This window comes from Anoplophora glabripennis, unplaced genomic scaffold, assembly GCF_000390285.2.
Source record: "Anoplophora glabripennis isolate ALB-LARVAE unplaced genomic scaffold, Agla_2.0 scaffold137, whole genome shotgun sequence".
NCBI lineage: Eukaryota > Metazoa > Arthropoda > Insecta > Coleoptera > Cerambycidae > Anoplophora > Anoplophora glabripennis.
Window position 1 is genome coordinate 968,233 of NW_019416282.1, and position 11,070 is coordinate 979,302.

Consider the following 11,070-nt stretch of genomic DNA (forward strand, 5'->3'; position numbering starts at 1 on the left):
TTAAATAAACTTTCATTTTAGACCATTGCAAATCAAATGCTAAAGTATATTTAATAATGATCGAAACCGTGTTATGATAGTCGTGAAAATTTCTAGAATTGGGATTTCCATCCCTTGCACTGTCAATATTGTTTAATCGGTGACAAGATAAAAAAGACAATTTTAATTTTTTTTACATAAAAAATAAATGGTGCTACTGCAGTTTCTACTAACAGTGATATATTAAAATTGTACATATTTAGATTTGACTAAAAATTAGCGGGAGATTGACATTGCAAGGACGAAATTTTAAGTACAAAACACATATTTATTTTTCGATTCCTTTAATCCTCTTAGACTATTGGAGATAGCAATAAAATTAACAGAACTAAGGCAAGGTAAAACAAAAAAAATATTCAAGGAGGTCAGTCGATAGAAGAACCTTTTGTGAGAAATATGCATTTAATAAGTTGGTGCCAACCAAGTACGTTAGTGAAGTAAATGCTCACTAAATGTAGATAAGTCCAAAAAAATCTAGTGTAATAATAATTATTAAGCATTCAGGCATGATTAAAATTTGATCTGTGGCAAATTTTAAACATGCAGTTTTTTTGTACATATATCAAAACTGCATAAAGAAACCCTTGATAAATTTTTAATGCAATACAGCATGTAGCACTCGTGAGCCTATGTTATTAGACAAATTAGAGTGATAATTAAGGAATTAAATAACCATTTTTATACTAGTCTTGGAAGTTTGGGAATAAGGAGCTGTTTTATAATGAAAGTGCAAAACATAGATTATAATATTTTCAGTTAATTCTCAATTTTTGCTCACTTTCCTTTAAATAAGTTGAGTGTATAAATCGTATACATTTTAAAATCTTGAAACCTCATCGGCAAATATTTGTTATTTTTCAATAATTGGCCTTATCATTATGTTGGTTGTAGGTATATTTTTTATTGTGATAATTAGTTCTAACATACGTTCATATTCATAAATATAACTAATCTACTACTAATTCATTCTTATAACTTTCAAAATAAGGGTTGTATTATTATTTTTAATTAAAGGATAACTACACGTACATGGAATTCAGATATAGTTATATTTTATGTAATATTTGAGGAATGATGACTAACTTTTATGTTTGTACAAGGTTGCAAGATTTTAAAATCTAATCCAGTGCATTTCTTTGGCACACTGTACATTATATAGGAAATAATTTTAAAACAGTATCTGCATAAACGTAACTAAAGAAATTTTTATATGGTATTAGGATTAAGTATTAAAATAATTGTTATCTCTGTTTTGTCTAATAGTGGAAATGTTTTTGTACCGTTCTTTTTATTTAAATTTGCACACAGAAGGTTTTAAGATTTTATACTAAACATACATTAGTAAAATATCTCTAAATGTTCGTAAATTTTTTTTGTTTATATTGTGTTTATTATTTGGTGCAATTAAAGACTGTTTTATATAAATAACTTTTTTTTTTTGTTAATTTGTATATCTAGATAGGGCAAATTTATTATAATTAACCGATCATTTATTATTTGCAGTTCTTTTCGTTTCTATATTATTTGCATATAATGCCTTTATGTAAACCACAAGCTATATTGCTCTTTTATAATAATTTCCAAAGAGATGGTATATGTGTGATTTTTTTTATTATAGAAAATAACAATTTATATAAATATCATTTTATTAATATTATTATTATTCAAAATATTAAAGTTATATATTATAATACATTGATTTATTTCCCACCCCCTCAATTTCAGTTTTATCAAAATAAAGGGAACATATACAGGATGTATCAACTTATAGGTGTAGAGGCCATTAACATAGTTGGTACAGTCTTTCCAATTCAAGAACCAAAAGGTTGGCAGTATGTATCAAATTTGGTCGCTGACGCAGCAACTCGGCAATGAAATATTTGAAAAACTTGTTCCCATATTTATTTAGCCATACCCATATACAGATCTGGTCGTCCAGTTGAAGAATGAGCACACGGGCAAACACGGCACAAACAGCTGCACTGAGCGACCTGGCCATAAATTCAGTTGTCACCAAATGGCCTAGCAGTGCAGTGCAGCAATGCGGAATGTGTGATTCAGGTAATTTTAATTTATTACAGGCACCTTCTATTAATCATTCATATTACAATCGCGAAAGGGAGAAATAAGAAGGATATTTTGTTTATTAATATTATTGGGACATTTCTACGCCAAATTGACCACTTTTAACCTTGACCCCTTTCAATTTTGCTGAAACTTTTTTATTGTTTTCTACCCCATTGAAAACCTTTTCAAATTTTTACACCCAACTCAAAAAAAGTTATGAATTTTTTTAAAATAACCATAACTTTTTCAAAAATTGAGATATCGGGACATTTTTTTTCAAAATTTTTGCTTTTAGATGTACTTTTTGAAAAAAAATAGATCAAAATTATCTGGACCTATCTTCACTGTTTTTTTTTTTCAATTTTCGAGAAAAAACGGAAATTTCATGATTACCATTTTTGAAATTTTTTTTTTCAATAAAAAACATTTTTTATAAATCCTCAAATTTTTTCGTTTTCTATTTTTATTTATTGATTGAAAAAATTTGTCTTTTCAAAGGACTCGTAAATCAAACGGAAATTGGCTTTCGGTGAAATCGGCCGAATTTTGGATATGTTGTTTCTTTCGATGTCCAGATCAAAAGTCTCCACGGGCACGAAGCTCGAAAATCTTCCCTGCGAGCAGTACCCAGCTTGGAAGGTTAGAGATTGGTAATCCCCGATTTTCGCTGATTTTACCTCTATCCCTGCATTTTCGGAATATATATGAAGATATATATCAGGGTTCATAGTTCAAAAGTAATAAAGAATTCCCTGACTTCTCCAGGTTTTCCCTGACATAAAAAAAATCCAGGTCACTTGTAGTTAATTTTTACATACTAATTGGTGTTTATGCATTAAATGTTTTCTCGACTGGACTCCATGATCTTTTTTATACCTTAACAACCTCATAAAGGTTTCAAAACCACAAATAGTTTTCTCTTTCAAGAACCCAGGGCCGGCTTTCACAAAATTTCCAGTTCCAAACATCAAATTCCCTGACTCGTGAATTTTTAAAATTCCCTGACTATTCCCTGTTTTTTATGAAGAATAACAAATTTCCTGACTTCTTTCCCAGTTTTCCCGGCCGCTACGAACCCTGTATATATATATATATATATATCCTACTATCTTTAGCGCCTCAGATAGCATGCATCGCCCATACATAAAGGCCTCAGGCGATTTAGGGCACCAGTATATCTGAGCCTTAATGTCAACCCTGTTTTCTTCGTATGTATCAACATTATTTAGGTTTAGTTGACTGTGCGTGAAGCTCCCATTAAAGTTGCATAAGGTTAAATATTATAGTTTTCTTTTATTCAAGAGTTAGAGTTCTAATAGGCCGATACAAAAAAATTTACATGAGGTGGTAATGTTAGGAATATGATCAAAAATGTATATTTTAGTTCACGATTCTGCCGCTTGATGGAGAATTGTAGTATACGTTTACTGTATATTTTATCCGAATCAAGCATATTACAAACTCAATTGATGTGGCAACATTGCATGCCGTACAGCCAGCTATTGGGATGCATTATATTTACAATGCTTATCTTGGTTGACTCGTAGGTACTCTTCTACTAAATGCGCGCTAAATACAAAACGCTATTATTTCTTACGTAATGAAGATTTATTTATATCATTTAATATAGATTCCGCTTTACTTTTTTTATCTTAACTTTTTTAACTTTATATTTCACTATGGAATTTTGCCTTTTACCACAGTTATATTGAAATTTCAATGTCCGTTAAAATTGCCAAACAGGCGTCAATATTGAGGCATAATTAAATCNCACTGAGCGACCTGGCCATAAATTCAGTTGTCACCAAATGGCCTAGCAGTGCAGTGCAGCAATGCGGAATGTGTGATTCAGGTAATTTTAATTTAATACAGGCACCTTCTATTAATCATTCATATTACAATTGCGAAAGGGAGAAATAAGAAGGATATTTTGTTTATTAATATTATTGAGGCATTCCATGCCAAATTGACCACTTTTAACCTTGACCCCTTTCAATTTTGCTGAAACTTTTTTATTATTTTCTACCCCATTGAAAACCTTTTCAAATTTTTACACCCAACTCAAAAAAAGATGAATTTTTTTTAAAATAACCATAACTTTTTAAAAATTGAGATATCGGGACGTTTTTTTTTTCAAAACTTTTGCTTTTAGATGTACTTTTTGAAAAAAAATAGATCAAAATTATCTGGACCTATCTTCACTGTTTTTTTTTTCAATTTTCGAGAAAAAACGGAAATTTCACGATTTCCATTTTTGAAATTTTTTTTTTCAATAAAAAACATTTTTTATAAATCCTCAAATTTTTTCAGTGATGTTTTTTCGTTTCCTATTTTTATTTATTGATTGAAAAAAATTTTCTTTTCAAAGGAGTTAAATCAAACGGAAATTGGCTTTCAGTGAAATCGGCCGAATTTTGGATATGTTGTTTCTTTCGGTGTCCAGATCAAAAGTCTCCACGGGCACGAAGCTCGAAAATCTTCCCTGCGAGCAGTACCCAGCTTAGAAGGTTAGAGACTGGTAATCCCCGATTTTCGCTGATTTTACCTCTACCCCTGCATTTTCGGGATATATATGAAGATATATATCAGGGTTCATAGTTCAAAAGTAATAAAGAATTCCCTGACATAAAAAAAATCCAGGTCACTTGTAGTTCATTTTTACATACTAATTGGTGTTTATGCATTAAATGTTTTCTCGACTGGACTCTATCTTTGTTATACCATAACAACCTCATAAAGGTTTCAAAACCACAAATAGTTTTCTCTTTCAAGAACCCAGGGCCAGCTTTTACAAAATTTCCAGTTCCAAACATCAAATTCCCTGACTCGTGAATTTTAAAAATTCCCTGACTATTCCCTGTTTATTATGAAGAATAACAAATTTCCTGACTTTTCCCGGTTTTCCCGGCCTCTACGAACCCTGTATATATATATATCCCGAAAATGCAAGGGTAGAGGTGAAATTGGCAAAAATCGGGGATTACTGGTCTCTAACCTCCAAGCTGAGTACTGCTCGCAGGGAAGATTTTCGAGCTTTGTGCCCATGGAGACTTTTGATCTGGACACCGAAAGGAACCAGAAGCCAATTTCCGTTTGATTTGTGAGAGATCCTTTAGCTTATTTCACATAACACCATTTTGAAATAAGCTAAATTTGAAAAAAAAAGTTTTTCAATCAATAAATAAAAATAGAAAACGAAAAAACACCACTGAAGAAATTTGAGGATTTAAAAAAAAAATTAAGTTTTTTATAAATGCAAAAAAAATTCAAAAATGGTAATCGTGAAATTTATTTTTTTTTTCGAAAATTCAGAAAAAAACAGTGAAGATAGGTCCAGATGATTTTGATCTATTTTTTTTCAAAATTTTATAACTTTTTGAGTTGCGTGAAAAAATTTGAAAAAATTTTTAGAGGTTTTCAATGGGATAGAAAACAATAAAAAAATTTCAGCCAAATCGAAAGGGGTCGGGGTTAAAAGTGGTCGATTTGGCGTGAATGCTCATTTTACAACATGGCATTTTGGAGACCTTTTGAAACGAAACAAACCGAAATTTACCATCATTATAATAAAATTGTTTGAGGACATAAATAATTGAAATATGTTGGTCAAAGGAACGTATAATAGAAATTTTCTACACATTATACAGGGTGTTTGTAAATAGAAATATTTTAGGGGGTGGTTGCTGAAGTTATTTTGTGAAATTTTAATTTTTTATTTATTTTTATTAATTATTTCAAGAGTTTTAGAGGTATTGACTCGAAATTTGATGGTTGTATTTTATTTAGAAATATTGACAGCAATCTACTAGATAATGTATCAATAGAAATTAAAAATACACAACTTGCAATACCTAAAATATGTTTTCTTTTTCTTAAAAAATGGTGCATCCTAGGAAAAAAATTGAAGAGACCAATTTCATTCAGAAGTGATGGCAGATTTTTTAAAAAATATCAAAACGGGAAATCTGGCATACCATTTTTTTTACTTAAAACGTGTGTGGCATTTTCGCACGTATGCCACTTGGTGCAAGTAGAAATATTCGGACCACCCCAAAAAATGCACATTTATGCCTCCAAAGCATTTTTCAAATTTCGAGTCAATATCTTTGAAATAAATAAAAAATTAAAATTCAAACACTGTATATGGGAAACAAAGCATATTTTGACCTACGTTTATATGAACTTTTTTTTCAAAATAACCGGCAACCACCCCCTAAAATATTTGGTACTATGAAACTAATTAAATTTTCTTGCTAGGTGTTTTTATACATGTTCAAGTGACTTCGGAAAGACTAAAAGTACAGTTCAAATATTCTTTTATGTTCATGCAGAACTAAAATGTCACGTTTTCTAGGTATATGTATTTTACAGAAAAATTTAATCTTATTAAAATAATTGATAATAATATGGTTTACAGGCTTTTTCAGGATGAATTAGATTCCTAATTTAAAAGAATACTATTTTTCAAAAACTGTTGCTTAAAATAAAAACTAACTAGCAGGCTAGGATTTTAATTTTGAAGAAGTTACAATTTCCAAATAAAATCTGTAGATTGATTAAGCATTTCAACCAATTGTCACTTATCCCACAATGGTGGTTTGACGTGTCAATTAGCACTATTTGTATAAAAAAAATGGTTAAAATTTAATTATAATATTTTTGATCAAGACATTATTGGATTATTATGTAATAAACTGAACAAAGTATTTGAAAATTAATTAATTGCATAAAATTGTTTTAGAAGTTTAAACTTAAATTCCGAAATTGGCGATAGCGATTCTGTGAAATAGCAGTTGATTGCGGTACTTTATCAATATCTAGGGACTTTAATGCACATTATTTGAACTATAAAATAATATATTAGCTTTGAATACAACTGCCAATTATGTCATCTCATATTTTTTGTCTGGTGGAACTCTGGTAAGGCCACAATATACAAAATTTTATAAATTTCGTATTTATTACAGCTCAATCATAATAATTTTGATAGTTACATTACAGTCCCTAGATTGGCTAAGTACTGAAATCAATGATTTTGTTGCCCCATGGTGGTTCAGCGTGACGATATGTTATTTATTAAATATATGAAAATTAATTTTCTAGAAATGTATGGAATATTAATAATTCATATGTCAAGATTTAGTAATAGGGATTTTGCTCTAAAATGGCACGTACTTTATCGTTAGGGATGGCTGAATTGATGAATTTTATGGATCAGTTTCAACTAATCCAGTTCCAGTTCTAGTATCCAGTCCAGTCCAGTCCAGTTTAATGCTTGCAATAGGCACTGAGGAGAACTGAGACTAAACGAGTCCAAATGTCTAGTCGGGCCGGACTAGTTTCCTTTGTAATTCATGAACTGGACTGGACAATGGAAATTACTGGACTCCTATTTTATTTGACCGTTACTATACTTTATTAAGAAATATATAATTTTATTTTTGTAATTATCACAATTTTGTTTTTATGATTATCGTTTACATAATTAAACAAAATTTGTACTAATTCACCCATGTTAACAATAAATATTTTGTAGTATTTAGCTTTTTTGTATACATTGTAGTTTTCCATTCTATAATTAATTCCTTTCAACCGTTGGATGGCGTGTTCTAAATAAATAATTTAGTCATGCAAGTACTATAATATATTTTGTACCAACGGTGACGTATTACACAAATCTGTACTTAGAAGTCTTCAAATATCATTCAAAATTATTTAAGTTATTTTAAGAGGCTCGATAAGGCCATACAATAGATACTAATTACATTTTACCACTACGAATTGCGGTACGAACCAAGTCCGTCGATATAAAATGGAATTGCTTTTTAAAATTCTCAAACCCAATTCGAGTACAGCCCAGCAGTCGGCTTTAGCGTAATGTAGACTCGAACCAATTGGACGAACCTGTTCCGGATGATCACTCGAATCAGTTACACAGCCCACCACAAACCGCGTTCCAACAGATCAGTTCAAGTTTCTGGTAGGTATTCCTATTTATCAGCATCTACAGACTTTAACATTAGGAACCACAAAGTGAATATTATCTCGTTCAAATACTAGATAACGTGTCTATTACAGTTGTTACCCGTCACTCAAGGATTAAATGGCCAGTCTGTTACATATTTTAAATATGCGATAGGCAGTTTATTTGATTGATCATTACTAGGACATTTGAGTTTCTTTACAGTATGTTGACATTTTGTAAAAAAATCGAGTTTGCCAGAAAATTGCCTGTTAAAAATTGAATTGAACTTATTTGCCAAAAGAATGCAATAAATCTTTAATACGATCTCATTTTGTATACTTAAATCATAAACTTTTTTATTAATAGTACTCTGAGATTATATTATCTGTGCCTTCCTGTTTATCTGTCACCGATTTTCAAAGTAAAACTTAATAATCTGAGAACCAGACAGGCCACGTTTCACCTTTACAGTATGATACATAATACATTGTATAAATTTCCGTTTAATAGATTTTATATTCAAATCATTTACAAATTTCAGACCAGATAATATAAATTTTAAATTCTCAAAGATGTAAAAAAAAACACTCTAAATCTGTTGAGAATGTTCTTATCTAGATTTCTTATGAACAACTTGAACATTAGTCTCTTATACCTTAAAAATATGGGTTGTTATAGACTATTTGATGTAAGTACATTTAACTAACATTTTATTTCTAAAATTAAATTATAATTTGTAAAATTATTATTTTCTTTTGACAAATGATAATACTGATAAAAATTAAGATTCAATTCTTTTAATTTATTTTTTTCGTAAAGCAGTGATTATACCTATACATAATACTTATAAGCTTTTAAAATTAAAAAAAATATAATTATACAACTAATATATCTCCTCATTTTATTTATTTTATATTCAATTTTTGAGATAAAATCAGAACAGGAAATCGGTACTAAGAATATTTTTGAAAAATTAAAAATATATTTACATTTTAATAGTAGTTGTAAAAATCATTTAAAATATTTTATTGTCAAATTTTATGAACAGGTTATATTATCATAAGTTGTGAAATACATGATAAAGAAAATAATGATTCATAAAAATGTTACGATACAAGTTGTAGATTTTTTATATTATTTTGATGGCTATCAGACATACTGATAATGAAAATGTAGTACAACTCTATATTATTTCCTACTTTCTTCTACCTGTTATGTACTTAAAATTTGGATCATTTTTACTCATTTGCTGTATTTTTGATTTATCATGGTCTCATTAAATTTCATTTATTCTAAATTGCAGTTGATCAGTTGACAATAATGACTAAATCGTGTTCTGCTAATGATAATTCTATATCGCTTTTTGTTTCAACAGTTTAAACTCATGGAAATAATAAATGGAATAAACGAAATGTTCCCAAAAGCAGCATTCATGATTAGAAATGAAAAACGTAACTATATACATATTTAATTAAAAGAATGAAAATTGTAGTTATAAATTTTATTTACAGTTACATATTTCGAAACCTTAGTATTCTGCTTTGTTGAATTTATATTTACCACGCCAAGATTTAGGTAATAGACATGTTCCGGAGCATGGAACTTGCCCCGGAATTTCACATATACAATGCCTGTCGCATAAAACTCCAAAATTAGCTGGGTTGTCTTTTTTCTCTTTTGCAATTATTTCAGCTTCCAGAACTTTGCTGAAATATCAGATATTTATTTAATACATATTAAATTAAACCATCTAAACAAAACTATTATTTGTATGTTTAAGGAATATTTTCTTTACATTAATTTCGTATTGGATAAATCTTACCCTGTCTTCCCTACTACATTGATTAAATGTTCATAAATCTCTTCTTTTGATCTATTGTCTACATCGATAAGCATTTGATGACCTGTTTCTGTAAAAAATAATATCTGACATTAATGATTTTCACATTTCGCACTAGTGAATTGCTCGACATACCATAAAAACACCTTATAAATGGAGTTGGCGTTAGATTTTTTAATGTCAAAACTTGAACACTGGGATTCTTATATTGAATTTGAGGTAAGTGCCAAAATACGAAGTCTCTAAAAATACATGAATTATTAATAATTACGAAGCTGAAAATCGACAAATTTCCCTTACTTTGTTCCTGCATGATTGCTTCCTATTACATTGTAATTCACTGTAAAAATTTTCAGTTGATCTTTAAATATTAGTCGTCCTGCTTCCAGATATTTAATAGTTCTCCTAATAGGAGAAGGTCCTTTCATAAACGGCATATTTTAAAATAGATTCATGTATCATTAAGCTTAAAAATTAAATAAGGTTAGGTAATAAATAACAAAATGATTGGCGACCATCAATTTGACAGTATACTGTCAAGTCAAATGTCAAATCTATGTGGGCGACAAATGTTGGCGACACTGTTAAAAACCCTCTTCTTCTTCTTAATATTAAGTCTCCTTATTTAAAAAGCTTGTAAATTTTGTGGTCATTTAGTAATTGGATTCACAAGCAAAAATTGGAATTCAGAAATTTAAACATACATTATTATTTAAATTTACTCAGTTCAACTTTGTCAACTTCTCCACATATTTTTTTTAATAGCTATGGAATGTGTTTGACTTCGTTTGATGGGATTTTTATAAAAATATAGAATTAATTTGAATTAACTTAACACCTTTGCAATAAGGTAAAAATTTGTTTTAATTACTCACTTTACGTTGGAAAAGTATAAAATGACTGGATTCAAAATTATAAATTTATTGTAGGGGATATTGTTGTTGGGGCATTAATACGCATATTATTGTCAATATGTTTCAATTTTGTTGCTCTATTGAAGGGTGGTATGTATTATGCAGTCATCGGAAAGTGGAATTTGTATGTATTATTATGAGCCGAATACCTTACAAAAAACTTCTCAATAGCGACCATGGTGAATTAAGCGACACTAAAGTTTTTAAGTGAGACGGCAAACTGTATAAGGAGATATGCCCATTAT

The 11,070-nt window shown here is 29.4% G+C and overlaps 1 protein-coding gene across 1 annotated transcript; it reads right to left on the bottom strand.

The window, feature by feature from the left end:
* Window positions 1-9,557: 9,557 nt before the first annotated feature.
* Window positions 9,558-10,445, bottom strand: LOC108904176 (probable 28S ribosomal protein S25, mitochondrial). Its single transcript, XM_018706619.1, has 4 exons — window positions 10,212-10,445; window positions 10,047-10,153; window positions 9,894-9,981; window positions 9,558-9,777 (listed from the first exon to the last, which is right to left on the bottom strand). Exons 1-4 carry the CDS (start codon window positions 10,346-10,348, stop codon window positions 9,600-9,602), a joined length of 510 nt encoding a protein of 169 aa, XP_018562135.1. The 5' UTR covers window positions 10,349-10,445; the 3' UTR covers window positions 9,558-9,599.
* Between the last annotated feature and the right edge of the window lie 625 nt (window positions 10,446-11,070).

Coding starts and splice junctions, on each gene's coding strand:
- LOC108904176 (XM_018706619.1), bottom strand. CDS start 10,348: ATGCCGTTTATGAAAGGACCTTCTCCTATTAGGAGAACTATTAAATAT. Junction 9,982..10,046: donor ATTTATAAGGTGTTTTTATG/GTATGTCGAGCA, acceptor TATTTTTTACAG/AAACAGGTCATCAAATGCTT. Junction 9,778..9,893: donor AATGTAGTAGGGAAGACAGG/GTAAGATTTATC, acceptor CTGATATTTCAG/CAAAGTTCTGGAAGCTGAAA.